Source organism: Trypanosoma brucei (assembly GCF_000002445.2).
Source record: "Trypanosoma brucei brucei TREU927 chromosome 11 chr11_scaffold01 genomic scaffold, whole genome shotgun sequence".
Classification (NCBI taxonomy): Eukaryota; Euglenozoa; class Kinetoplastea; order Trypanosomatida; family Trypanosomatidae; genus Trypanosoma; species Trypanosoma brucei.
The window spans coordinates 4,335,228-4,362,801 of NT_165288.1; the positions used below are offsets into that span (position 1 = coordinate 4,335,228).

The window sequence follows — 27,574 nt, forward strand, 5'->3', positions numbered from 1 at the left end:
GCACATGACCACTAGCCACGACCACGTGCACACAAAAGAAAAAAAAAGGAAAAGGGAAAAGGAACAAGGAAGAACCAGAGGGAAAAGGGAAAAAAAAAGAACAACAACACACTTTTCCAATGTGTTTCTCATAATATATATATATATATTCATATTTATATTTATTTATTTATACCTACAAATATATAAATATAGGTGTGTCTGTGCATTTGTGTCTATGTTCATATATGTGTTCATTCATTCATTTCCCCCTTGTTTTTCCTTCCTTTCCTTTCCTTTCCTTTCTTCTCCCTTTTTTTCTTTTTCCTCCTCCCCCTCTTCTGTTAGTCTATTTCAAATATTAGGTTTTTGGGTTTGTCCTTCCCCTATTTCTTCCCTCGCTTCCACAGCTCGTTGGAAACATGCGGTCTCACCATTTTGTATTGGTCATCAGTATTTTACTTCGTATGGTGTGTCGCAGCCTCTTTCGTTTTGATCATTTCACTTATATCGAGTCTTTCTTTTTGATGTGTGTATGTGTGCGTGTGTGCATGAGTTCGATTCTTCTCTCCCATTCGACGGGAATGTATGGGCTCAGTCATCTTTTCTTTTCCTTTTTTTTCGTGATTACTTTTTCCTTTCGTCTTCATGCTTCAATTTATGACCCATACATACACATAAACAAACAAACACACACACACACACACACGGACACATGATTTGCTCCGCCTAAAGCGCTACATCGACATCACTTTACTTCTTCTCTTCGCTGTTTCCACGCTTTGCTCTCTCTCTCTTTTTCTCTCTCGATCTCTCTTTTTCAATCCTACGACTGCTCCAAATACTTCAACCGTTTTCTTCGCTAACCGCTAGTTTCTTTTCTTCTGATCGTTCCTTTTCACGTCATGCATTTCCCCCCCCCCCAACACACACACACATTCTTCCACTTACCATCACCTGCTTTCAGTTGACTTTTACACATATGTAAGCAACAGCGGCGAGATGACGTAGTCGGAGGCGGAACTGCGTTGGTTAACAGGCTGCCGCGACACCTCAGGTCCCGGGAGCTGTGAAGCCTCCGGGTGCTGCTGCCGCTGCGTAAAGTATGGAGAAGAAGGGCTTAATGGCATCGCCGGCATCTCCGCCGGAGAGTTGTTCGTATATGAAGTCGGTCGCGAGGTGTAGACGGGCTCAAACGAATACCCCTGAGACGCATTCAACACACGAGATTGTTGTTGTTGTTGTAAGTGGGGCGGATGATGGTGGTGGTGGTGGTGATGATGATGCGTTTGCTGTTGTTGTTGTTGCTGCTGAAATGAGTTGTGGTGATGTTTGTAAGACGGGCCCGGTGGCACTACGAGTGGACCTCTACCTTGTTGCATTGGGCCACAACTACCGAAGGAAACAGGTCCCGCTGCATGTTGTTGGTGCAGCGGCAGGTTGTTGGTCATATAACCACTGGAACCGCCATGCGGAGATCCCGCCTGTTGATGCTGTTGCCGATAGCCACCGCGGCTCTGGTACGGGTGCCCGCCCATGTGTTGGGAATGCCCACTTAGGCCGCCGTGGGGATGGGGGTGGGAACGATGCATCTGCTGAAGCTGTTGTGGGTGAAGGTGGCCGTGGCCTCCACCGCCTCCGTAACCACCCCTGTAGGCCGAGTTGTATTGCTGCCGCTGCGACCGCATCGAGTGGCCTTGAGACGGCATTTGGGGGGAACGCGTGTTCAAATGAACACGGTGAATAAAGTTACACAAACTTCCACGCCCACACCTTTCGCGTTCGTAATGCTTGCAAAACCGGAGATATTTCGTGGAGTCACTGTGTTGAGCCTCCTCGCTGCCCTTCGTACGGTAGACTTGCTCTGAAGGCACTTGCACCGGGTTCGCTGCTCCGCCTCGCAAAGAGTGACCCGCGTTGATGTAAAAAACTGAGCCTGGTTCATGTCGCTCGTATGGTGCTTCTTCCAATAAGGCAACAGGTGTGGACCAGTGAACCAGATTGACAGTCACAGGCAAGTCACCGTCACGAGGTTCTGCAAAGGTGTGCCGACTGTGGATGAAGTCACAACGGTCCCCGTGGGCACACGAGGCATTGGTGGAAAAGGATTTGCAAAGGTATAGTGCGTAACTCGGCTCCTTTGTACCTCTGTTTCGTGACAAATAGTTTTTCGACCCAGAAGTAGTCTCGATGAATTCGGACGGGATACACAGCGCTTTGTTCTTGTCAGCACTCAGCACGTGGAAGCGGCGGTCGTGCTGACCCGACTCATTGGCATCGATATTATCCCCATCAGTACCCTTGTCAGGGGCCACTAATTCTGTTGGCGCCTCGAGTGGTTCCTTCTGCGGTTTGCTGCTACTGCACCTACTGTTGCTCCCGCTCCCAGGAAGTACCTTGGTGAAACAACTTTCAGGTCGATCCGTGTTAGGCAGCACAGGGGAAAGAATGTCTAACCCCGCCTGCTGCTCCTGTGGCGAGCCCAAAGAGTCCTTCGCTTCACTCATTCTCTGCTCGCGTGTTCCCTCTTTCTTTTGCACTCTTGCTGTCACTCTTTTGATTCCACGGCTTCGAACACACACACACTCTCTCTCTACCGTCACTTCCTTCTTTCCTTAGTACTCTTTTCGCCTACGTCGCCTCCAATAGGTTTTTCTTCCTTTTCCTTGATAGTGATACTGGCAGTAGTTATAACAATGAGTAAGGAGAGAATTGCAGTCAAAAAGAAAAAAAAGTAAGAAAAACAATTCATCACACAAGAACCCTGATCCCCCCCCCCTCTCCCTCCATCTCCTTTTTGGCCCCCTTTCTTCCGTATTTTTTATTATAACAATTAACTATTTATTTATAGAAATATCCCTTCTTCCTTCCTGGTCGCTTGTTGAAATCTTTCTTCACATAGAACGGTCGAGTGGAAGTGGCGAGAAAATAAAACACAAAAGAAGAGTGGCGAGTGGCGACGAGGCAGCGATACGTAGAGCGCAGGGCAGCCCTCTAAGAACAGAAGCCGAATGCTAATGATGACAACGATAATAATTGCAGCAAAGACAGTTGTGAGTATGATGGGTCCCAACGAAATAATGAGTACGAACGCCCCCGCAGAAGTGAAGAAAAAGAAAGGAAAGAGGACAAACAGCCCATAAACAGTAAAGCTCACCGCAGCACCCGCAGACACTGACAGTACAGCAGAGCGGGCATTACCCCAATTATGCACGTTTCTTTTTTTTTTTAAATTTCCCCTTTCTTTTCTTCTCTTTCTCCTTTGATTTCATTCGACACATTCGAGCACAACATCAGACACACACGCAACCAATAGGGGGAAAGGGAGCATACGTTCACTTCACGGCAAAAGGAAACAATGCGGACAACCAACTTAGAAACAACTGCATGGCCCTCGACTCATTTTCCCTCAACGCAGCGCTCCTCTGTCATTTGTACTATTGCTACAAATGTTTATCCATTCCCATCCATCCACGGAAATGGGAATGCAAAAGCATGAAATCACGAAATCAAAAAAAAAAAAACAACGAAACTGCGACACCTCATTCTTAACAATCTTGACCACATTTCACATTAAGCCTGAATTAGAGTGAAAGATGTCAATATGGAAATAATACAACAGTAAAGGGAAGATGGAAATGGGAAAGAGGATGTGAAAGGCTCACCACAAGCAAATGCCGCTTCTCTCCATTTTTTCCATTCTTTTACCCACAAACAAGTTTACTCCTTGCAGTTAAATCTTCTCCCTTTTGGCAACAAAGCATGACGATTGGTGTTGTTACCGTCGTTAGCCGCTGCCGCCCACATCAATAAATATGTGGAGACAAAAGATAAAACATAAGCACTGAAACTAATGAAAAGTGAGCTAACAGTTAACTCAACAACATCAACAACAAAAAAGTGGTAGAATGGAATAAGACCAACAACAGCAGGTTGAAAAGAAAAAAAACCCTACACTTCCACAAAACTAACACACACACATTCGTACAACTTACATCCCTCTCCGGTCAAGTCATGGTCCACTTTCACTTATGAAAACTAATATTTACCAACTGGTGCTGCAAGTCCTCATGAATGATCGACACGGCTACGATTCCAATTCTTTTTATTCTTTACGCATCGCCTCTCTCCCTCTCTTTCTCTCTTGTCATATGGCGCTGTGTTCTTCCCTTCCCCCGGTTGCACTTGCGATGTGCCAATTTGTATTACCTCGGACCCCTTCCTCTTAATAATACCGAATGCGCCAACACCTGGAGGAAGGGTTTTGAAACGCATATGAGTGTTACGCAAAAAAAAAGAAATACACTAAAGAGGGATCGGAGAAGTGGGAAACTGACATGCAGAATCCCCACTGGGAACACTGCCGTGTCTTTCCACAACCATTATTTTAGTTTATGAATATTCCACATCATCTTTTCTCCTCAAGCACCCCCCCCCCTTCACTTCCACACGGTGCATTACTAATAGACGCCGTGATGGGGGTTTCTTCATTCGTCCTTTCACCATCCCAAAATAACGGAACACATCCACCACTTCAGTCCCAAAGGAGAAAACAAAAACAAAAAAAGAACATTCAACAGACCTCTCTCCCCCTCGCCCTCCCTTTTCACAATGCTTCTCAACCGCGACTATAAATTATCAGCGCCACAATGCAAAGCATGCTTCCGATAACAAATAGTATGCCAGGAACAAAAGAGTATATCAACAACGATAATATTCCACTTAACACAATAGAACACCCCGCTGCAAAGGCTTTCATGATATTGTCCGTATGCTTAATTACCAACGCCACTAACAATCCGCCCACTGCCTGAACAAAAATCATTAACCACACGAGGGAGTCGAAGCCACGGAAGTACTCTTGGAAAAAAGAAGTGCCAGCATTGACATCGTCGGGCGTCGCATTAACTTGGGCTTGACCTTGAGTATTGGAGCCAGAGCCTGCGAGAAGCTGTGCGACAATATAACAAACAACGGAGTACGCGGAAAGGTGAACGTTTTTCGTGGAGGTATGAGAACTGAGCGAAGCGTCCTTAGATTTGAAGAGCCATTCCGACATGACAGCACCTGCACTGGAACATAAAACCGCCATCGTTGTTGCCACCACACCCACTACGTAACTACCGCTGATTTCCACAGAATTCGTCTTCTCTTCAGGTTTCCGACTACTATGCTTGCTGCCGAGCTGGGCTAACACCACACCTGCCATCAACAAAAAGAGGGCCATCCACTGCTGTGAAGAAAACGTACGACCGAGAAATATCCACAGGAGCAGAGCCGTACCGAGTATTTTTGTCTGGTAGGTTACCTGAAAGAGTGTGGGCTCCATATTCGCCAATGCCACAAACATAACATAGTTCTGGAATGCGTAAATGATGGCGGGAACGGCAGTTGGCACCGCACTTCGGTGGAGAAGCTGCAAAAGAAATAAGCCACAGAAGCCCTCTCGGTTTATCTCCACTTCTATCGACTGGGCGTCAGAGGAGAGATCCGCGGGGGCCGACTCCATGTTAGTTGCGAGCTTGGCTCCATTACTGTTATCTTCATGGCTGTCCTCATAACACAATAGTTTTTGATCCTGCTTCAAGGTTTTCACATCTCTCATTACATCGGATCCACGATGGCCCAGCGGAGTTTCCGATGCATCGGTCCCGGAGTCGTCAAGTACGCGAGAACCGCGGGGGGCGATTGTGGAAAAAACGTCCCACGCGCACCATGCGAGAGACATTAGAAACTTTACCATCTCAGTCATCATCACAACATGAGAGGTGTTGAAGCGGTTGGAGGGATCTTTGCTGGATTGTCTTTGTTGCGTGTAGCTCATAAGTATCACAATCGTTGCATTCTGCACAGTGAGAAGCACGAGGAGAACGTAATGAAACAATGAATACGAGTTGGCCTGCGAGTTGAACTGGGAACTACTCACACTCCTCAAGGGAAACATCTATAGCTTACGGGATCGTTGGAGCCCTCCCACCGCTCTCTCTCTCTCTCTCTTCAGTTTCCTTCTGCACTTCTTTATTTATTTCTTGTATGATATTCCACACCAGCCTCCCCCACAGCAACCCACGATACCGCTCCCTCCAACGTGGCTCTCCTCCGTAGTTCTTTTCCGCCACGCTGCCTTCCTCAACTCGCCTCCAGTGTGAAGGTCGTTACAAAAATATCTGTATATATGTAAAAATGTATAAACTACAAGCGCCACTACAAGAGGACCATATGGAATGAAAACGATTAGCAAAATATGTGCCACGCAAGAAATGGTTAAATAATACGGGCCAGAAGCGTCTCGAGCACATAAAAAATATATTGCAGTAATGGTGTGCTCGTACAGTCGCCCAGGAAGGAAAGGCGCAGTGTAGCAATATATATATATATTATAACACTAACAAATCTCCTCCCCAAAATAAAAGCTACATGCGGCGCAGCCACAGCAACTACGATCCAAAGGAACGTCGCTCCGCATCGACATCAACTGCAGCGTAACGTCTCTGTACCTTGAATGGGATATTCAGGACCTCACAAAACGCGCTAACCTCACGCACTGCAAAACGACTCAAGATAACAACTGAGACTCCATGTTCACCAAAACGACCAACTCGACCGCACCAATGCGCGTACTCCGCTGACGACCGAGGTGTCGCCAGCATAAGTACATGAGTTAACCCAGAAATATCGAGGCCACGTACGGAAGATGAACCGGAAATAATAATTTTCCTTCCACGCGGTGCCAATGTTTTGCCACGAGTGGAAGATTCAGTGTCATTCACTTGCCCGCTGCAGCGCAGCGGACTACAGGAGGGCACATCATCTCGAGTTATCTCAGGCTCGACAGCATCCCCTGCAAAAGCAGGTTTCAGCACCTCCCGAACGAAGAGCTCTCGGCTCGCCGACTCCGGTAATATCACTAAAATCTTCCCCTCGTCGTAACTGTGGCAACAGGTCGAGTTTGACTGCTTCATGGCTACTGCAACACACTCCCGTTGTTCCGCTAATGTGTCTGCCGTGTAAAAGAGGTGCTGAATGTTGGCTGGAACACTCACCTTCGATGTGTTCCCCGTTGTTGCCACTTTTTGTGAAAAACTCTGGATCTCACTTTCGAAAATGCGGGACGTCCTCGACTCCAATATGTTCTTTTTCAAGAACCGGCGCACATGGTTGACTGTGGAGCCAGCCAAAGTGGCACTCGTGAATACCAACTGCACCGGCGCCTGGTACTTGGTAAAACGGTAAAGCTCTTTCATAAGTAAATTACCTGCAGCATTCGGGGATGTGGAGGGCAGCACATCATCCACCTCATCCACTACGATGAGATCGAGGCTAGGAAGCGCAGGCGTGCGGTTGAAGGAACGGCGTTTTCGGCCCCGTGAAGCATCGCGCTTCTCGAGAGCCTCCTTGTGCCGCCGAAAAAAATTCCAAAACACCTCCGGGGTTGCGACGCACACATAAGGCCGCCGGTCCACCGCCTTCACTACGTTCCCAGCCCCGTCACGAATCAACTCCCGTGTGAGCCGTCTGTACACTACGCCTGGAGGTACGTCGCTGGTTGCGGTAAACACGAGCCGATCATCATCCTTGTACCACCACATTTCCCGCATCCACCGGGCTATCTGCATGCAGAGGTTGTCGTTCTGAGCAAGGAAAAGGACAGAAAAAAGCTTCATCGGACCGTCACGCATCAGTCTTGCTATAAGAGCCAGACACAGAGCGAACGTCTTTCCAGTCCCCGTCGGGGCGCAGAGGGCCACGTCTTGGCGCGCGTAGAAGTGCTGCAGGGCACGCGCCTGCACGACCGTAAGGCCTTCAAAGCCGCACTTATGCACTTCCGAGGGAGACTCACCCTCCCGCAGTTGCTCAAAACGGCGGTGGAGGTATTCGACAAGGTACGGGGGGAGGCCCATCCGTTCGGGATCGAGTGTTGCGACGGGCCGTTGCCAAAGTTCCTGCAAAGGCGTCGACTGAAGCGCCGACTCGTCGATCTTTACGTCTGACAGCGACACATCACGCAGCGGCTCGGGTCTTCTGGGGGTGAACACCAGCGGTCTGCAGTCAGAACTTCGAAAATCTGTAAATTCCTCCGGTACCTCGCGGAACCGGCGCGGAAGACGCTTCTCACTCCTCCACAAGGCTCGGACACAGCATCTCATGGCACTCTCCCCTGAAAAATCGGTGTCATGCTTTGCGATGGGTGTTCCCACGATATAACAAAGTTACGCACGCAGAACAGAGAGGGGGGAACGAAACCATGGAAAAACAGGAGAGGGTAAACAAGCGAATAAAAAGGTTAGCATAGCCTCTTTTGAAGATAAGTATGGAGGGAATGATTACTACGGTGTGCTCATCGTGGGGAGGGGAAGCTTACGATAGAAAGTACCAACGGGTGAAATGAGACGAAAAAAAACAAAAAATATATATGACCAACAAAAGATACCAAGGTCCTCTACATGCTTCAAAACATTCAACGATATACTTACTCCTCGTCGGCTTCCGCCGCATTCTCATCATTGCCGGCGTTGTCCTCAACAACTTCTTCAACTTCATCCCCCACTTCCTCCTCACTGCTCTCAACAGCCTCATTGCGAGGTTGGGTTTCCTTGCAGCGGTGCCTCATTATGTCAAGTACAGATGAACCATAGTAAGTTGCTCCGGAGCAGGCGATAGTAAGGGCGGGCATCAGTCACCCACAACTGTTTGTTCGATATAGAGTAGAGTAGATACACTGTACTAATGGAGTGTAGCACCTCTAAATGGTAGCGATTTGGCGGTGAATTCCTTTTGCAGTTTCTTCTTTTTTTTTTTTTAGCGTTACCCTCGTCGATACACTACTACTTCTAATAAAGGTGCTAAAGATGGCTATAAAATGCAGACGCTGGGAAGAGTAAGGAAAAGTATTATGCATTCCTCATCGTGGTTGACTGACGAAACGATAATGCGCACGCAGCGTGCCAATCGTGCCCCTAAACACGTACGCATACACACTTAAGCAAATGGAAAAAGTTTGCAAATTAATGATGACAAAACCACCATGAGCTTACCTACCGCCCAGCGTAGCAACACACATTACCGCTCACAGCACCACGTACAAAAACCTCTCGTAAGGAATGATTGGCTCACCGAACGCAAACTGGGCGGCTGAGGCGAAAGAGTCCAAGCTCAACTCAATGGCACCTTGTTCCTCCCGAACACGACCCATGCCTTCATGGGCAGCAGTGAGCCGTGGGCTGCAGTCGATCGCCAACTGAAAGTAATGCGCCGCACTGACCAAATGAGTTTCACGGGTACTTGACACATTCCCCGGCCCCAGTGCCACTAGCAAATCAAGGCGGCCAAGAAGCAAATATGCCTCAGCACAGTGGCTACCCACTTGCAGAGCTTTTCCAAGCATTGTCTGTAAGGATAGTACCTCATCATGGCTCAGAAGCTTCCGCTGCTCACGCATGTATCGGTCATCCTTAACCCCCCGAAGCTGAGCGGCAGCTCCCCAATTTTGCGCAAAGCGACGTTGCCTCAAGAAGTAGTCGAAAGATCCTTCAATCAAATCAATCTTGACACGCGCTGCGGAGCATAACAAGTCACAATAGGCTTGTTTCTGCTCACCCTGTACACCACTTATGTACTCTAGTCCTGCATCTGCGGCGAGCTGAGCGATGGAACCGCAGCCAACCAGCAGCGCGACATGCGCTAATAAGGCCCAGTGGCCAGCAATCAATCTTTTGTGTTTCCCACCACTACTCCACACGTCGTCGAGAGAGAAAAGTTTCATGGCAGAATCGTCAACGGGGAAGACGGCGTGGCCGGACGTGCTGGACACCTCCTGAGGTGCTTCCTTCGAGGCAGCCTCCACACGTCCCACTAACACTGCAAGAAGGTTCTCAACACACTTCTGCTTACGATGATCAGCATCGTCCACCATATTTTGTAATGCAGTGAAGACGACCCCACACAAAACATTAAGGGGATACATCTGGCCAGCGTGACCCGCCACCTTCGAAGCCTCTTCATGCTCTCCAGAAGCAGAGTGTAACAAGGCCAACAACACGAGGACTTCAGCTTCAGCTTGACATCGCTTGAGAAGGAACTTTACTATCTCCATTGCCCTCCGTTCCTCACCGACGAGAGCACTCAGCCATGCCTGTTTGGCAAGCAATATAGCGTCCATAGGGTTTGACATGTTCCTTGCCATTACGAGCCCGGAGGAATATTCGAGAAGCTTTCGCACCCTTCCCTCCAATGTGCTGCGGCCACCACTCTCCTTAACCTCACGCCCCAGGCAATAGCAGGCCGTACACAACTGCAAAATCGTTAGCGGACAGCAATGCGCCGACACTGCCCTCTCCGCCAACCGTACGGCTTCCCGGAGTGACACTTCCGTTCCACCCTGCACCCCAAGACGCGAGCCTAACAAAAGAAACCGTGCTGCGAGCCACCGCCGCGAGCCAACAACTGTGGGGAAGGTGGTGGACGGCGCTAAACCCCCTTCACATTCAGCGTTGATCCCTGCGACACAATAACTGTCGTCATCATCCTGCTGCGTTTGGTCCGTGGTGGAATGTTGTGAATGGTGGGCAGTTGGCATTGGTGGCGAAGAATCGCTCCCTTCTTCTTCGTCATCGACCAAAGCGCGAGACGTATCCTCCATCATACTCATCAGCCGCTCCAACGGCACATTGTTGCGCTGCAAACACGACATGGCCACATCCACCCACTGTTGTGCTGACACAGGTGGGGAAAACGTGGGGTCTCTTCTGACTCTCAATGCGGGTTGAGTGGCGGATGCATTGTCACACACAGCAAACGCCGCAACCGCCGAAAGCTGTTCCGGATGATCACCCGGGTTGAGCATAATATTCCGATAATCAAACACTAAGTGCGCCAGTGAGGCCCCCCCCCCCGACTTTCTTGACAACGAAAAACAAGGGACGAAACACAAAGATGGCAGGAGTAACGACGAAATTTGGCAGCGCACAGCATCGCCCAAAAAGTTACCGCGATCACATGTACGAATTCGGGCGGCTACGTGTGCATACTCAGGCCTTGCCACCTGTGCACAGAGAGCCGCAAATCGTGCTAGCACCTCTGGGTCCGTCCCTTGATATTACGTGCACATTCTCCCCCAAAAGGAAGAAAACACGGCTTTTACAATAATTTACCGACAGCATAGTCTTCTTCCCACCGCTTCAGTTGGGATGCAATAACAAATAGAAGACTACACCCACCTCCTCCCATTTTCGGATAGATCGTAATCCTCGGGCAACATTTCGTCCGCTCGGCGAACCACCATTCCATGCCTCAGTGAAACGATGTTGAGACGCGCGTCAAGAACACCGCTCACCAGGGTGTGACCCTTCAATGTGGCGCCATTGAGACCCTCCGATGCCGCTATCGCTTCCTCAACAGACGACATGCCAAGTAGTGCCGCACCAGTGAAAGATCCACTTCGGTCATCAATTGAAATGCGCACATCTACAACAGTGCCATACTCTGAAAAGCAAGCTCGCAGCTGATCGACCGTCAACCAATACGGCAGTCCATCTACTACCACATCAGGGATAAAAGACTGATGATGAGAGAATCCTCCATCCCCACCCTCGGCGGCATCTGCGCCCTTAGACGGGTCCTCGACAACCTCCACGCCCACCTCCTCCAATACACGATCCACATCTGCACGCGTGTACACATTATACTCCGGCTCATGTAATGCAATGAAGGTAAGCTCTCTATAGTAGGCATAACAAACAGCCTGAAGGGCGTTATTCATTGAATCAACAGTCACAATAAAGTCCTGAACGTGGCTCACACCGCCGGATCGTCTATCATCCCCAACCTGCTGTTCACGCACCAACACACATGAAACTTGACCGTAGCGCCCAAAGTACGTGTTCATTGTTTCCTCATTTAACTGGTATTCAGAAGTCATACGAACGTACAACTGGGTTAAAGCCGCAGGTGTAGTCACCACTGGTGGCCGCACGAGAAAAAGCCGGTCCAACTCCTCTGACCTCTCTGCCTGGCCCCCGGAAGTCGTCGCCGCAGAGGTCAACGACGGCTCTATCCTCGAGTCGGCTTGTGTGTGCATATCCTTCCCAGCACTGTCGACCATTCCCACAGAGTCAACCGCCTTCACCACACCACTTTCTGATGCGTCTTCACTTGTACGCACCCTAGTTTCTAACTCATTTTCCTCGCGCTCCCGCTTACGACCGCTAATTGGCTTCGTTTCTTCGCTGCTAGCCGCGTCAGGGGCACCGCTGCCACGGCCACTATCATTGATGTTATCATTAACTGGCAGATCCCGTAGGATCCCCACACTGCTGACGGGTGGCGCCACGACCAACTCGGGGAAGGATAGGAACGAAAAAATGTTAGAGCAGATGCTTCCCGCCACAGGGGAACCAAACCGGCGACTGAGGCAGAGCAAAATAAGTTTCGCGTGCTGTTTGGTGGCTGGACTCACTGATGAAAAGAAGAGTGGCACAAGAAAACAATTTTCCGCATACACACGGTGTAGGTGCGGCACCAAATGCAGTAAACGAGCCAAATGATAAGTTTGCAGGTCCCGAGTCCCCGCTGATGTGCTCATCCCTACTGTCCCCCCCCCCACAAGTTTTTCCCTTGTTTTCAAAGGAACGTCTCCTCCGCCTGGTCACGTTCCACTGCCTTTCTCTTTTCTTTTTTTTTTTGATTGGGCTGGAGCAACCACAGTCCCCTTTGCGGTATTTGTACCCCAACCGCAACGAAATTGCCCTTGCACAGGTGTTTAGAGTCACAACAATTGAGAGGTGAGAGAAGGTCGATGTTCAATATGAATCCTTTGAAATCGCACAGACATAACACATATGAAAAAAAAACATGACTCGAAACACTTGAAGAATAAACGGCCTAGAGTTGAGAGCCACAAAGAAAGTGATACTCCGAACAACACACTGCGCCCTGCCAGCACAGATACCTCATTCACTTCTAGCTCTCCAGTAGCACCGCCCCCGTTTCCTCCTCTATTATCCTTCCTTTAGGGGATGTGGGTCCGTCACACTATTCTTTGAGCCGTTAATTTTTGCCGCAGCGACAGACGGCTTAAGGATTGCTGCACGTAGCGCAGCACTTCGCAAAGCGAACTCGTTTACCGCACCCGTAAGGAGTAACGAAGAGATTGAATAACTCCCACTCTGTACAAATGTTATAATTCCATTTTCATCACTAAGCACTACCGTAAGCAGCCCATCCACAACACTTTCTTCCGCTGCATTTGTATCCATTAGGAACCGCACCCCCGACGCACCTAACTTATACACACCAATTGTCACTGCTACTGGAATGGTGTGAAACCGCAAGCGTCGACTCTCTACCTCATCACCATTAGGGAGGCGTGAGCGCGGAAGCAGCATATTGTGAATGGCGGCGACGACAGCGTGCAGTGCTGCTGCCCGAAGGCCGCCATCAGCGTTAAGGATGACCAACTCTACCTGCAGCACCCAGCAGGCTTCGCCATTAATAATGTTCAACTCTGTGAGATCCATGCAGGAGATGATGGTGGAGCGTACAAACCGGGCCACTTCACGCAAAGCGGCGGCGACTTGGTCCGTGCTGTGACTCTGAAAGAATGGGGCGGCCACATCAACAGTAAGGCGGCCCTCATCCGGCTGATCAGATGGAGGTGGTCCAAAAACGCCGCTGACAGTACAGTTCAGGCACATACCGGTGTTGTCAGTATAAAGCGTAGAGGCAAGGAGGCCATCACCACCTTTTGAGTCGCGGAGAATATGTGGCTCACGAAGGGCATCCAACGGCCGACCATCCAATCGCTTATTTTGCACAAGGAACTGGTGGACGTGTTGTTGAAACGAGGCAAGTTCCACAGCACCGGTGGCGGGTGGAAGTGACATGTAACACGACTAGTGCCTCGAGGTTGCAACAGGTGGGGATTGGGGTAGAAGAAAATACTTTCCCGTCCAGAAGGGGGAAAAAAAACAAATGCAAAGAGATATTTAAAAGGAAAAGGAAAAAAAAGAAAAAAAGAAGGGTGAAATATGGTGAAACAACAGAGAGCAATAACAGCACAAAGACGAAACATAAATCCGCCGGAGAAGCAGCGCACAATGGTCTTATGTTTACAATTATATCTGAACATCTGAGGAAATGTCTAGCGCTACCCACGGGCCGAAAAAAAAAAAATCTCACCACCCTTTCGGCAACGATTGTGCGGCCCGGTGCGGTGGTGTCGCATCCACGATATGCCCATTCAACGTGTGCAGAAAGAGAGATATTGTAATATATAGATAGATAAATGTGTTAATGAAGGAGCAAGAGAGAGAGAGAGGGGCAAGTAGAAGGAAATATTTTCTATGCAATCCTGTTACCATTTAGGCGCGGTGTAACACAGAAATACATACACACACGTGCAACCCTGCATAAATTCTCTTTGCTCCGTTCGTTAACAAGGCAAAACATAAAATCAAATACGTTTAGTATAAACACTTGGGAGCATGGACGCCGTTACGCATCCACTACGAGCTTCGTTCCGCACCCCGAACAAAACCGCTGGGACTCGAACGGTAGCTTCAAGCCACATTCAAAACAGTAACGGATCCTAGGGGCACCCTCGGTGGATCCAACATCATGAGTTCCTTCAGCAGTAGTAGGGTGTGTTAAACTTGATACGGATAGTCTTTTATCTGTGGGGAGCCGCGCTGATGTCGCGCTCGGTGCCAGCGGTGTCTCCAATGAGGACCTTCCAGCTGCATCTAAAGCTGGTTCGGATTTGCGCGGGGGGTTTGAGGGTGCCATCACGGCTTGTTCGTGAAGTACTGGTTTAGCGGCAACGCCACGCGCCGTCAGAGGTTTTACTTCCTTTTTGACCACCTTCCCCGCAGCATTTGGTGTCGCGGAAGGTCTTGCGCTCTTCGGTGGAGCTTTGTGACGTTCAAGACACACACTTTCGTGCTTCTGAAGTCGATCTGCATTGAAAGTACGGTTGCAGAATCGGCATCGTGGCAACTCCTCCTTCTTGGCACCCAGATTTAGCCGAGACTGAACATTCTTGAAGTGGGAAACATTATTTAATTGTATTTTCTTCGCTGGTGCCGCTGGTGAAACTTCGTCATCACCACCCCTTGAGTCCACCGAAACCGACGTATTACCAGCGACTTCACTGCTTGCAGGGACTTCACTCCGTCGGAGACTTACAGAAGTTCTGTCATTCTTTGATACCGTCGACCCCAAGCTACTCTTCAGAGAGTACCGCGCCCTACTTGTTTCGTCACGTGGAGGTGAACGAGCTCTTGGGGTTACAGCACCCACATCATCACATATCTTCAATCTTTCTATATCTTGATCGAGGTAATCGACTAGACTTCCAACTTGGGGACTAGAATGGGAAGCCTTCATCTCAACTCGATGACGGGCAACACTGACAGCCTCCAAGCCACTCTTTTCCTCTGTGGATGGCTGTTGCTCCTCCCCATTCGGTGCATTGTCAGGGTCACCAGATGGACGCGGTGTTTGACTGAGTGTTGTGGGGTCCAACAATCCGGGCTCACCTTCCTTTACCTCGTCACCCACATCTGCAACGGCATCGATTTCTTCTTCCTTGTCTTGCGGGAACGCTTTCGGGATCAGCTTTTCTTTCCGTCTTGCAGTTGCTGGCTCGGCAGCAAGGCGGCGAGTCTTGTTTGGTGTAGCCGACTTTGCAACTGCTCGGCCAACAGGTCTCGACGCACTCGCGCTCCCCGGCTTGCAGCTGCGCTGATGGACCTCCAAGCGGTCAGGCAGGAACGTGCGGCCACATGTTTCGCATTTCAGTAGCATATTCTTGTTGAAATGTTCAATCTGCAGCTCATTGAATCGATCTAGCTCACGGCCTGCGAGTTTCGTACCTTTGTCAGCTCCCTTACCGATGGATTGCTCCACAGCAGGCATAGCCTTTAGGTTTTCTTCATGGCTTTTCGGACTCATGGGCCGAGGCCCACGCTTCAAAGGATCCATGCGCTCCCATTCAATGAGTTTCTTCACGTAACACTGTGGTTGATGGATGGGAAGGCTCACACGGCTAAACTGTTGCCCACACAAGTAACAGAAGAGAAACTGTGGACGAGAGCCGGGCCCAGCCTTGCGCGCCGCTGCAACCTTACGTGGCGTTTTGTTGCTATGAATCTCGTCTTCAAGTAAGCTGTACAAACCTCGTGTCACAATTGGTGTGGCTCTCGCTCCGGCGCTGTCCCGCCCGGCGTGACTGTTAGCCTCCGTAGCAGTTTGAGGAGCCTGCGTTCTCCTTACTGAAGACGTGTGCAACCTTACCCGTGCCTTTGTGGAATTGTCATCACATGGGTCGCGGTGCTGAGAGCTCATTCGTAGCACCGCTATACTAACTTTGCTATTAAACGTAAAACAAAAAAAGATAATGAACAAAAATAATGATCACTGTGTTAGCAGGTTAGAAAAAAGAGAAAGTGGATGTTGAAATAAAATACCCCCATATCCTTTAACTCTCTCTTCCTTCTCCGCATACTATCCACAATAATGCTCATAAGCGGATTTATTCAGCTCCGCACGTACGGGGAAGGAGGTGGAACGATTACGTACACCTCCCCGCACTCTTACAAAATCTTTCCCCTCTTTATTACCGCAGGTTCATTATCTGAAACGGCAACCCTTCCGTCAGCACCCACAACACTTCCCCCCCCCCCCGCCTCGCCTCGCCATTCCTCCTCCTCCTTTCCCTTCATAAGCACATACAAGCAGATATGCATTTGCACATATATAAATAATTAAGTACTTCATCACATAGGGATGAGAAGGAATAAGCAGAAAAATGAGGGCAAATAATCAGGGAATGAGCAGCCACTTATCATTTTAGCTCCATCACACTTTCCTGCGTAATGCGAAGGGAGAAGACCGCCGTGGATCCGCACGGAGACGATACAAGCAGTGAAAAAAGAAATAATTATAAAAACAACAATAATAATAACAATAATATCGATCAGCATGGGGGGGAGGTAATACGCGAAACGATAAACGCTTTACTCAAAACAATTATGACAATAATAACAAAAAAGGTAAAACTTTTTTTTTAAAGGTGACAAATACGAGGAGAGAATCAGAGGAAAAGCGGAATCACGAGACAAATACGAGGCCGACTGGCTTCCCTCAATATCATGCGCCCCCGTCATTTCAAAAAATTGGTTTTCCCTCTGGCGCCATCTCTTCTTTTTTTTTACGTTTTTTTTTTTTCGATTATGGAAAGATCGATGTGTACACCCATCGCTTCTTTCCTTTTCAGTCCTTCTTATTTGGCTCCCCCCTCCTCCTCCTTTTCTTTCGTACAACACTTCGTAGCGCACGCATACATACACAAAAAAAAACATGTACGACCGCACAATAAAAGAAAGATATATTTAATTTAGACTTTAAAATCTCATGCTGCGTTCCCACATCCCTCCGTCAAAAGTTTTCCCATTGGCATCGCATCCGCCACATGAGATTCGTGCTTTAGTATCCACGCACACCTTTTTACTCAACCCCCAAATGAATTAACATTTTTATTTTTTTTAAAAAAAGAGGACAGAAAAGGTAAGATAAAAGATGGAAAGAAAAGAAAAGAAAAACAAAAAAAAAATACAAACAGTTAAATAAAACGTTAAAACGATGCCCCAATCCAAAGACTTACTTCGCCTTCCTCGCAAGAGACTTGGGAACATATGGTGTAGCACCACCCATCATTACAACTTCCATTTCCTCATCACTGAAGGCTCGGGGACGGAAGTGGGCCGGCAAGTCATTTATTGAGTCCAAAATGCTACTGGTGCTGCCGCTGGTGGCAGCTCTTATACCGCTGCTGTTGCTGCCGCTGGTGCTGCTGCTTGGGGACGTGCCGCTACCACCCATCTTGAGGCGGGCGTAAGTGAAGCGAATAAGTGGGTTGCGTCGACACAAATGCGTGGGGAGAAACATACTTCTTCAGTTGAAATAAAAATAGAGAAAGAAAAAAGAAAAGAAAAGAAAAGAAAAGACTCTACACCTTCTGGTTTCTTCTTATGCCTTTGATTTTTGGCTTCGGTGTCGGTTGCTGCTGTTAGAATTTTTCGCACCGGGCACTCACCAAAAAGAACTGGATATGCTTCGCTTTGCTTTGAAGTAAAAAGAAAAAAAAACAAACATAATACGAAGACGACAGCGGACACACAAATGCACATTGACATATATATGCATTATATAAGCCATATTGCTCTGCTTGCTTGAAAGACCACAAATATCTTACGAACGGTAACAACCACTGGGACCGCAAGAGTAGCCGGAGAGGCTCACACACACACACACACACACACACATGCGCACGTGCTGAGTTGTATAACCTTCAAATTCCAACAAAACTGGAGATGAAACAAAATGTCGGCCTGCGCCGCTTAAATTTCCACCGCAGCATAACCAACAACTGTCGCAGCCCAAGGGTCGACGTCAATGATGCCAGCGTCAACATGAAGTGCCTTCTTGCCGGCAAGGCACCGCTGAATAGCGCTAAGTCCATCCACCAGAAACCGAAATTCCCCATCAAATGACAGTTGCAAAAGGACCAACTGGGACAGTTGAGTGACTGATTCCCGTAGACCGAAACCTTTACCATCGCGGAGCGAACCCATCAGTAAATCCACATCAGCTTCGTTATCGATAACAAAAATACAAACCACAGGTAAGCCACCTTCCCCACGGTTTTCACCCAACACATGAACGGCACACTGCGGGAACAGGGCGCCAAGCCACTGCACGAGCCCAGCGAGAAGTAACTGAGAGCCACTGCCCCGTCGTCCACCTCTCGCAACCGACCCTCCACCCAACAGCATGACATTTCCATCACCGCTAATTCGCCTCTCGGATATAAGTGAGAGTACAACAGAACCAACAGCTTCAAGGGACGCGGCATGGCGCCAGGCGGATGGGCACCGCGTTGACTGCAGCGATCCCAAGTCCCGCCCCTCAAGAGCAAAAGCAAGCACGCTGTGCATGAAAGGAAGTGATGCTGTCACTGCTCGTTCCGTCGGGCCGTGAAGTGCCTTGCAGGGAAAACAGCTATTAACTGCCGCTGCCGCTGCAACAAATGGTAACGATAATGCGGCTAACTCGGTGGAAGCAAATACGTCAACACGCCTTGCGTGCGGATAAAGGTGCGCAACAGATCCATCAGTGCACACAGTAGAAACGCCAATATTTGTTGTCAGTGGTGCTGCGGAGAGGACCGCATCAACAAACTGCTGTTCTTCACGTGAGAGCGTGGTGTCCGGTTGTGATGGACCACAAAGTGGGCTCTGTTCGCCACACATTACCGTATCCTTCTGAAGCAGAAGTGCAACGTGGAGATCACAGTCCCACGAATGCTCCGCAGCTTCATGTGGATGTTGAAGAACGAATACAGAACAAAGGCACTTCTGAACGTGCAACGGAAGGCAGTCAGCCCACAGATTCAGTAGCTTCAGTAGCCTGTCCTGCTCCAGTGTGCATAGTAAGCAGCCCGTTGCGTCCGGCTGGCTATCCAAAAAACGAAACCTTCCCCCAACAGGAACCGATTTTGACGCCGTCCCCCGGTTCACGTCCTTTGGGTCATGTGTGTGATGAAAATGGAACTCCACCTCCCTCATAAGATGCAATTTAATAGGTGGGGAAAAGGGTTCCAGAAAATTCAATGATAGCCGTGGCAATGGCCTGCATCCTGTAGAATCAACACGTACTCCACCAAATTCTTCCGATCCGGCAAAACCCTCACCACCAATCGGGGATACATGGGGAAGTGACTCCAAAGCATGGCGCAGATTTCCCGCTTTAATGTCCGGTGCAACAGCCGGCACTACACTCATCCATGGACAACGGGTACAAGAGGAGACTGACATGTGGTGAGCACAAGGAGGAGGGGAGGGACGCGTCCACAACGGTCCCCTCTTCATACAATTAGCGCGAATTAGCCAACAATGCTGAGGTTTTGGCAGCCTTCGCTCCTCCACGATCATATTAAAAAAACGGGCGGGAGCTCGAATGACATCACCGGGAGCCAAACCATGAAAGACGACACGTCGCTGTTGTCGCATCTCTGGCTTACGACTTGAGAGACAGACAAGTGACTCGCACCCAGTGGGCACCATCCGCTTCCCAACAATGAATACTTGTGATTTCACCGTGCCTCCTGATCGTCCCTTCGTTGGTGGTTTCTCTAACATATTGCGCAGCTTCCGCGTGAGCATCTCGCCACCGCTAAAAACGCATAAAGTTGTCCAGTGTGCATTAAAAACAATAAAAAGAAAAAGAAGATCCAAAAGAAGGTCAGAGGGGGGAGGGAAAAGCTGAATCAGAAGCGAAATTAGAAAATGAACACCGAAGAACCAACGTAATAACCGGGCCTATTTGTGTCACTTAATACCACTCATAACTCACGCAAAGAATACGAGAGCGATATGTGTATAAATAAATATTTATGTATGTGTGTGTCTGTCCGTTTTTTTTTTCACATATATATACCGTTATTGTAGCTTAATGTTGTAAAGGAAACATTATCGTCACTCGCACGTAAAAACGAAGGACTTACACCCCACGTTGTCCATGAAACGAAATGAACAACAGCAATAATAACGATAACAACAAGACAACGATAACAGGGGCTAAAGAGTTAGGGGAAAAAATCTTAAGGTGAGAGTGGTATTTCATCTTTTTTTTTCTTCGCCCTGCGGCTGCAGAGGAGAGAGTTAACGAATATGCGGTATGCAGCGGCAAGAAAGAAAAAAAAAGAGAAAATAGAGAACAAATAAAGCGCCTGCTAAATATTTGCTGCAGAACCACCTGCTGGACTCTGTTTTCCACTTCTTTTGAAGTTGAAGCCGATGTGATCCGCCTTTACGGGAGCCTCGTTAGACGCATGCCTCTGCTTGTGTAACTCGAACATATGCTCACAGTGCTGACTGTAATCCCGATGGATGTACCCAACAGCAAGGAGGGATGATACACAGGCAACAAGGACAACAATAATCGGCAAAATCACGCACTGCCTTCCAAGACATATGGTTTTCCCCTCCTTCATCGCCTCATGGGTGTAAACCTCACCGTACAAACCACGATTAATCAACAAAGAAGAAACAACAGTGGCGACGGTAATACAATTGTAGTATTTGCCCACATCACTAGCAAAAATGGTGCGCACAACAATAACGGATGCGGCGGCGCTGCAACCACCAGCAAACGATACAAGAAAACACGGAATGGCAAGAAGTGGAGCAGGAAGAACAAAAAATAGTGATAAAGCCACAACTTGAACCACAGCTGGCACAAACAGCGCCGCAGTTATGGGAATACGCTCCTCCGCCGACCGGTTTTGGGAAACCATCTCGAACAAACTCAAAATAATACGACCAAACCCGCTGCCCACCGACGTCAGTACGAGAAGGTATCCCACATAGGTGTCCGCTAGCAGTCCCCCGTCAAACGCCGCTAAAAGAAAGCGCATATTAGCTAAAACAAGAACCTCAGCGCCGGAAAGCGAAAACATTGTCCACATCAAAGCCCAAAAGCGAAGTGTCTTTATGTTGTCAGCCAGTTTAATGTGAAACTGCGGTGCCATGTAGTCGAGGTCGTCAACACAAGCTACACTTCCCACACTCTCTGACGCCGCTCGACTCACACAACTGGAACGCTCTGAGCACCTTGTGGATGTCATGGGAAGTATCAAAGACTGAGAGCGCTCAAGACACTGAAGCGGCAGCGCCATCACAGGGTATAGGGCAAGTATTGCGACGGTAGTGCAAGCAAAAGAAACACGGTACCGGTGTCCCAAATTGAAGTACATTGAAACAATGGCCTGCACAGGCAAGTAAACCATTAAAACTGCTACAATTCCAAACCCAATGGCAAATCGGAGACCAGATGGCCTCTGCCGAAGGTAAATTCTCCTCAGTCGCCGCCGCGTTACTCGCTCCTTCCGGGTAATGGTATCAACCTCAGAACCCTTCACAACATAGGGTGGATCCTCCAAATACATGTACCCAAGAACGGTGGCAACAACGCCTATGGAAGCAAGGAAGATGAAGAAGTTCCGGGTGTCCTTCGCCTCGCCTCCATAGAAAAACGCTGAGTGAATTGCACCGATGACGCCGTACCCTATTCCGGTAATCACTTTTGAAAGCGCAACCACGGGCCCCTTATCGGAAGGAAAAATCGATAACAGAGTCATTACGGCAGCCGTGTCAAGCAGCCACGTCCCCACAGCCTGCAGCGCGGAGTAAAAAATGAACAGATAAAGATTCCCCTTTATAAAGTCATCGTAAGTTAGGGCCTGCAAGATAGCACCGACAGGTTGCGTTAGCAGGGCGAGAATGAAAACAGGCCGGGCGCCGTATTTGTCGTACACGGCACCAAGAGGTAGCATTAAAATGCCTGCGACATCACTCCCTGTGAAGATAGACGTTATATCGTTCTGTGTAAAGTTAAATTTCGCCTGGAGCTGACCACTGTACAAATTGAACGTAAAGCTAGAAGAAACAACAAAACAGCACAGTGCACCAACTACAAGCTGCCAGAAACGTTTGGGCTCGCTCAACGCCTGCAAACCGTAGATTGGGGGCCTGTGATAAATCCAACTACCCCGCTCGCGGGAATCAGGTGACAGGCAGTGCGTGTCACGATGCCCCGTACTTTCGTATCCATCTATCAACCGCACTGTTCCCCTTGGCGAGAGAAGATGAGTGGTAGGTGCTGCTTCTTCTTCTTCCTCATGTTCCGAAACCGGCGTTGTAACATCCTCCTCAACTTGCTCCCTCAACATCGCCGACTCCGCTACCCCATACGACAGGAGGCACTGACGGAGAGAACACGCCATGGTGGTCGGTACGAATTAGACAGGTACGTATTCTACCAGAGTTATACACTAGGCTTCCCCGCTACTTTATTTTCCTTTAATTTTATTTTGCTCCGGTTACCCTTCACCTCTCTTTTTTTCTTCTTGACTTCTTTCGGATTATTCCGCTGATGTTGAAGGACAGCGGTTGCCACACGTGCCTCTTTTAAGCGGTGTTTAGTAAGGTGGAGCAGGCTTTCAGTCGAACCCTCCCCCTTTTATTATATTTTTCGCGTATCCCCTGGGTTTCGCAGGTGAGAAGTGAATATATTTATATATGTTCCTTAAGTTATTTCTATGAACCAGCGCCACGCTATTGTAGGGGGAAACAAAACAGGAAAAAACAAAGGAAAACAGTGGGCAGAAACGGTAACAACTAGCACCAATTAAAGAAAATTCGCAGTGTTTGTAGTGTTCACCACACACGCACACACACAGCCTTTAGGGCACAGATACGAATATGCGCACCTCATGCAGTACTGCTTTACATTTCCCTCCGCGTAACGGCGGATGCAATTCGGGAAATAGACGTGAGTTACACTCGCCCATCAGGTCACAAACGGGATGGTAATAACAATAACAGCGAGGGCGTTCATAGGGGGAAAAAAAAAATCTCAGCTGGTCCATGTAACCCATGGAACCATATAGCATTCCCTCACGCACTGGGAACGAGATGATGCAAAGAGAAAGAGACGAAAAAGAAGGAAAGAGAAAGAAAAATAAGAACGAACAAAGTGTTCACAGGAGGAAGATGATGGGTAAAGAAGAAATAAAAGGGCCTCTACACCCATGTGATACAGGGAAGGATGCACGGCCGTTTCTCCTTCTCTTAAACAATGCCACTGAAATCCAGCCTGCCGCATGCAACGAATATACCGGCACCGGATGTAAGGGCAGGCTGCAGAGGTAGCACACAAAAGGAGGGACCCGCACATGTATTCAAAGTGTACAATTGTTGACTGCACGGAACCACCTACAACCAAAAAAGGGGCGTATTTGTATATATATATATATATATACTGTGTATTTATGAGTGTAATGATCATTTGTGCGATTGCATTCCGCAAGATCAGGAAAAGTGGCGAGCATACTGTTAAGCACAAATTGAGTGCAGCTCATGCACACAGCAAACAAACAAGATCGCATATAATTAAAAACAAAGATCGATCCAATCTATGTGCATTACTTTTTCAAACAAGTGTGTTAGTAAGTTCTACGTGGATCCACGAAGGCGCCTCCTCACACCCCGAGCCGCATTGTCAACTCCCCTCGCGGCGACTCCCTTTCACGCTACGTGTTGTGGAAAGAGTACTGCAGGAAATCCTCTCTCTATGGGCTGGTAAATCTATGAATTCTTCTCATACGGACACTGCCGACTTCGAAGAAGTAGACTCGAAGTCAGTGCCGTACTCACTATCTTTATCATCATGTTCTCTATCACTATCCTCTTTCTCAGTGCCACTTTTACCCTTACTATCGCTGTCACTCTTTCCTTCAGAAGTCTCTTTGGATTCACTGTCTTTACCTTCCTTCGTCCCCTCATGTGATTCTGATTCGCTGCTAGAACCCTCAGTGCTTTGCCGTCGGCTCCCCTTCTCGCCCGAGTCTACTTCCCCGTCGCTTCCAGACTTGGAAGGTTCATCCTTTTCATCGTTATCACGCGCTTCCCCATCAGGTTCCGATTTTTTGCTGGCTTCACCAGCTGCGGCCGCAGCAGTGGCGGCATTATCAGCGCCCGCAGCGTTATCATCATCACTTGCATCGGCGCAGCCCTGTATGATAGCAGATAATGTGCCTCCATCTACACCACTCTCTTTGAGAAGCCGTAATATCTCCTTTTCCGTCTCCGCACGCACCTTGGCGGCACTATGTAGGTGAACCGGCTCCACAAATATGGGTGGTATTTGAACTACACGCGACAGCATTTCGTTAAGCTGCTCTGCCGCTTCACGCTCGGCCTCGCGGCCTAGCCGACGCAACTCCGTTACCTTTTTGCGGATAACATCATCAGTGTTAACTTGGGTGCTCTTCAAATACTCCTTCAGTCGAGCATTCACCCGTTTCTGCCGCTGATATGCCTCCTTTAACGCAGCGGTCTCCTCACTCCTCTTGTCTTGGTATTGCTTAGCTTCAGCTGCTGTGATGTATCTTTCAAACACAGCTTGGGTACGCATCGCATGTGCTCGTGTCCCTTTAGGAACTGATAACCCCCTCTTATCCTCAGCCTCACCAGTGCCTCCAGAACTGCCTTCCTTCCCCTCCGGTGGCTTTGGTACCGAACGTTTCCGGCGGGCTGGTCGGGTCGCCGATCCCGGGCGCTGCTGCTTTTTCCGATGCAGTGACCGACCCCTAATAACTTCTTCTTTGCCTGAGACCGTTAATTTGAATGGTTCCACCTGTGTTGGTTGACGCTTGAGTTTCCTCTCTGCAAGTGCAAGCCGCTCCTCAGCCCACAATGCCTCGAAGTTGGGCACTCCCCCGCGGATTTTGGGTTTAAACGTCAAGTTCGGGTTGCGTTTTGCCGATGTACTTCTTGAACGCCTTTTGGGAGTCTTATCTTCTTTGCTTTCTGAAACTCCTCCGCTGACCTTTGGTTTAGACAAGGGCGCCATCACAAGTACACCGGTGGGTGGCGATGATGATGGAACCGCCGAAGAAGGTGGAGGGGCTGTTGTCGTATGCTGGGAAGAAACAGTTACAACCGGACCGCTCACCGGCACGATGTTTGCCGCTCTGTCGCCCTGTTGTTGTACCTGCTGCTGTTGTTGCCGCTGATGTAGTTGTAGGAACTCAACCGGAGTCATCCCGAACCACGGTTGTGTACGGCCTGTTTGCTCTGCTGCAGCAACGCGTTGAGACTCCTCTGCCTTCACCTCCTCCATCTGATGCACAGCCCGTTGCTTAATGCGCTCAACTCGTATCTGTTCGTGCTCCTCAATGGCGGGCCATAACTTGAGAGCTACTTCAACCGGGACGTCGCGGATCTCTGACACCTGGCGGCAATCCCTTGCATTATGACCGCGACTATAATCCGATTCCGACCCCCGCTGGCGGCGCGCACCCATGACCTCACGAACGTTACGCAAACCAGACACGCACAACTGCATGAACTCTTTTTCCTCCCGAATTCGTTCAGCCTTTTCCGCAGCGAGAGCTTCTACCATGACACGCCGTTGTCGCCACTCCTCTACCATGAGATCATACTTATTCATGTACGTGGAAGGCGGTACGGGATTTGACTTGAAGCGGCGGTTCAACTCGCGCTGTTCTTCTTGCTCCCGCTTCAATCGGTCTTCTTCCATGCGACGCGCATGTATGCCCCGCGGCCTCCTCAATTCGCGCGCTTCGAAGGAAAATGGTTGCACGTTCCGCAATTTCTCCATGCGACGTTCCTGGTAATCACGAAAGTTGTTGAGGGCACTAAAGTACCGCTGCATCGTTCTATGGGCCTCGCGCCGATGGCGCCTGCGTATCTCATCCAAACGCTCGACTGGGGAAATGGCGCGGGTGTTGTGAAAATCGGCAGTTTGAGATTGAAAGGTATTGGCATCGACGGGTTCCGGCATCTGTAACGTTTCGGGCGTTGGGTGCACAGCGGACAACTCCTTCTCGAGCAACTCCTGCTGGTGCCTGAGGTCATGAAGCTTCAACAAACTCACCATCTCTCCGTCCACCTCCGCCTGCATCGCTGCTAGAGAAGTTTTGGGGGGGGGGAGGTGATTTATCTCCTAATTTCCTTCCTTTTCCTTAAGCGGGAGAATGGAAACAAGGCAAATGTGGTATTAACAAACAAGCAGTTAAAGAAATGAACACGTAAGTAGGGGGAAATAGGATTGGGGACGAAATACATCGCCTGCAGTCGGTAAGTACGGTAACGTAAAGCGACAGGAAATTTTAACGTAGAAAAAAGTACAGAGACGGAACGTGACGCAAAAATAGAATGAAATAAAATAACCAATCGTATATAAAAACTAGCCGCTGAGATAGAGAGCTCATCCTCGTTTAATTGAACTGGCATCAATCATAAGAGAGTGGAATTCGCAACCAAATTACGAAAACGAACCACGGGAAGAGACCTTCGCCTCCCTTCCCACACTTAAACGCATACACGCAGACACGGAAAAAGCGCTTCTAAAAAAAAAAAAAAGCGACTGGTATCTCCCCGATATTCGTCCCGATCAGCAGCTTGGATTGTTGTTTTTGCTGTTGTTTTGTTTTACATCAACACATCTCCTCACCCCCATCCCTCTCCTCATGTCCCGCTTGTTTTCCCCCAGGCGAGTCCCATGCGCACACCACCACTACCCCAAGTGATGGGCACGAGGAGATACAAAAGGGAGAAAACGAACTCCTTGGATCATCACACCGAAACAACAAAACGGGACGAAAGAAAAAAAAACCTCCTTCTCCTTTTCATACTCACACTCCGTGCGCACCAAAACGAATAAACAAGCAAACATAAACATCCAAAGCATTCGGGATTAACAGCAACCTTCTACCAGATAGAAGCAGCACAATGCTCACCAGTAGAACATACAAATAAACAAGTGGCAGATGACCCTTCCATCCACAAATCCAGAAAGAACACCGGCAACGACTGACAGAAACAATGGAACAGATAACAACGATAGTGGCAAAACTGAATACACTCATTAAATAAAGAAAGTTAAACTAACAGTAGTGATATCTGCGCGTAGTGGCCTTCTACATCCCTTACCGCTACCTTTTATTACCGTT

General features: G+C 48.8%; 10 protein-coding genes across 10 annotated transcripts, besides 16 other annotated features; all 10 read right to left on the bottom strand.

Moving 5' to 3' along the window:
- Positions 1–33: 33 nt before the first annotated feature.
- Positions 34–107: a sequence feature (A-rich).
- A 26-nt stretch (positions 108–133) lies between these two features.
- Positions 134–194: a microsatellite.
- Positions 195–256: 62 nt separating this feature from the next.
- Positions 257–304: a sequence feature (CT-rich).
- A 341-nt stretch (positions 305–645) lies between these two features.
- Positions 646–695: a microsatellite.
- Positions 696–764: 69 nt separating this feature from the next.
- Positions 765–801: a sequence feature (CT-rich).
- A 152-nt stretch (positions 802–953) lies between these two features.
- Tb11.01.8270 (hypothetical protein, conserved) lies at positions 954–2,486 on the bottom strand (the record flags this gene model as incomplete). Its single annotated transcript, XM_824619.1, has 1 exon — positions 954–2,486. The coding sequence occupies one exon, from the start codon at positions 2,484–2,486 to the stop codon at positions 954–956; it is 1,533 nt and encodes a 510-aa protein (XP_829712.1).
- Positions 1,209–1,292: a microsatellite.
- A 308-nt stretch (positions 2,487–2,794) lies between the features above and the next one.
- Positions 2,795–2,829: a sequence feature (AT_rich).
- Positions 2,830–3,194: 365 nt separating this feature from the next.
- Positions 3,195–3,252: a sequence feature (T-rich).
- Positions 3,253–4,597: 1,345 nt separating this feature from the next.
- Positions 4,598–5,923, bottom strand: Tb11.01.8280 (CMP-sialic acid transporter, putative; the record flags this gene model as incomplete). Its single annotated transcript, XM_824620.1, has 1 exon — positions 4,598–5,923. One exon carries the CDS (start codon positions 5,921–5,923, stop codon positions 4,598–4,600), a length of 1,326 nt encoding a protein of 441 aa, XP_829713.1.
- Positions 5,924–6,416: 493 nt separating this feature from the next.
- Tb11.01.8290 (ATP-dependent DEAD/H RNA helicase, putative) lies at positions 6,417–8,126 on the bottom strand (the record flags this gene model as incomplete). The annotated part of the gene is made up of 1 exon (XM_824621.1): positions 6,417–8,126. The coding sequence occupies one exon, from the start codon at positions 8,124–8,126 to the stop codon at positions 6,417–6,419; it is 1,710 nt and encodes a 569-aa protein (XP_829714.1).
- A 920-nt stretch (positions 8,127–9,046) lies between these two features.
- On the bottom strand, positions 9,047–10,822 carry Tb11.01.8300 (hypothetical protein, conserved; the record flags this gene model as incomplete). The annotated part of the gene is made up of 1 exon (XM_824622.1): positions 9,047–10,822. The coding sequence occupies one exon, from the start codon at positions 10,820–10,822 to the stop codon at positions 9,047–9,049; it is 1,776 nt and encodes a 591-aa protein (XP_829715.1).
- A 363-nt stretch (positions 10,823–11,185) lies between these two features.
- Tb11.01.8310 (uncharacterized protein) lies at positions 11,186–12,559 on the bottom strand (the record flags this gene model as incomplete). The annotated part of the gene is made up of 1 exon (XM_824623.1): positions 11,186–12,559. One exon carries the CDS (start codon positions 12,557–12,559, stop codon positions 11,186–11,188), a length of 1,374 nt encoding a protein of 457 aa, XP_829716.1.
- Positions 12,560–12,974: 415 nt separating this feature from the next.
- Tb11.01.8320 (exosome-associated protein 2) lies at positions 12,975–13,859 on the bottom strand (the record flags this gene model as incomplete). The annotated part of the gene is made up of 1 exon (XM_824624.1): positions 12,975–13,859. One exon carries the CDS (start codon positions 13,857–13,859, stop codon positions 12,975–12,977), a length of 885 nt encoding a protein of 294 aa, XP_829717.1.
- Positions 13,860–13,936: 77 nt separating this feature from the next.
- Positions 13,937–13,994: a sequence feature (A-rich).
- Positions 13,995–14,469: 475 nt separating this feature from the next.
- Positions 14,470–16,320, bottom strand: Tb11.01.8330 (hypothetical protein, conserved; the record flags this gene model as incomplete). Its single annotated transcript, XM_824625.1, has 1 exon — positions 14,470–16,320. The coding sequence occupies one exon, from the start codon at positions 16,318–16,320 to the stop codon at positions 14,470–14,472; it is 1,851 nt and encodes a 616-aa protein (XP_829718.1).
- A 590-nt stretch (positions 16,321–16,910) lies between these two features.
- Positions 16,911–16,947: a microsatellite.
- Positions 16,948–17,521: 574 nt separating this feature from the next.
- Positions 17,522–17,585: a sequence feature (A-rich).
- A 217-nt stretch (positions 17,586–17,802) lies between these two features.
- Positions 17,803–17,832: a microsatellite.
- A 118-nt stretch (positions 17,833–17,950) lies between these two features.
- Positions 17,951–17,981: a microsatellite.
- A 292-nt stretch (positions 17,982–18,273) lies between these two features.
- Positions 18,274–18,299: a microsatellite.
- A 75-nt stretch (positions 18,300–18,374) lies between these two features.
- Positions 18,375–20,198, bottom strand: Tb11.01.8340 (hypothetical protein, conserved; the record flags this gene model as incomplete). Its single annotated transcript, XM_824626.1, has 1 exon — positions 18,375–20,198. The coding sequence occupies one exon, from the start codon at positions 20,196–20,198 to the stop codon at positions 18,375–18,377; it is 1,824 nt and encodes a 607-aa protein (XP_829719.1).
- A 368-nt stretch (positions 20,199–20,566) lies between these two features.
- Positions 20,567–20,608: a microsatellite.
- A 159-nt stretch (positions 20,609–20,767) lies between these two features.
- Tb11.01.8350 (hypothetical protein, conserved) lies at positions 20,768–22,819 on the bottom strand (the record flags this gene model as incomplete). The annotated part of the gene is made up of 1 exon (XM_824627.1): positions 20,768–22,819. The coding sequence occupies one exon, from the start codon at positions 22,817–22,819 to the stop codon at positions 20,768–20,770; it is 2,052 nt and encodes a 683-aa protein (XP_829720.1).
- A 1,017-nt stretch (positions 22,820–23,836) lies between these two features.
- Positions 23,837–23,856: a microsatellite.
- Positions 23,857–24,195: 339 nt separating this feature from the next.
- Positions 24,196–26,523, bottom strand: Tb11.01.8370 (hypothetical protein, conserved; the record flags this gene model as incomplete). Its single annotated transcript, XM_824628.1, has 1 exon — positions 24,196–26,523. One exon carries the CDS (start codon positions 26,521–26,523, stop codon positions 24,196–24,198), a length of 2,328 nt encoding a protein of 775 aa, XP_829721.1.
- Between the last annotated feature and the right edge of the window lie 1,051 nt (positions 26,524–27,574).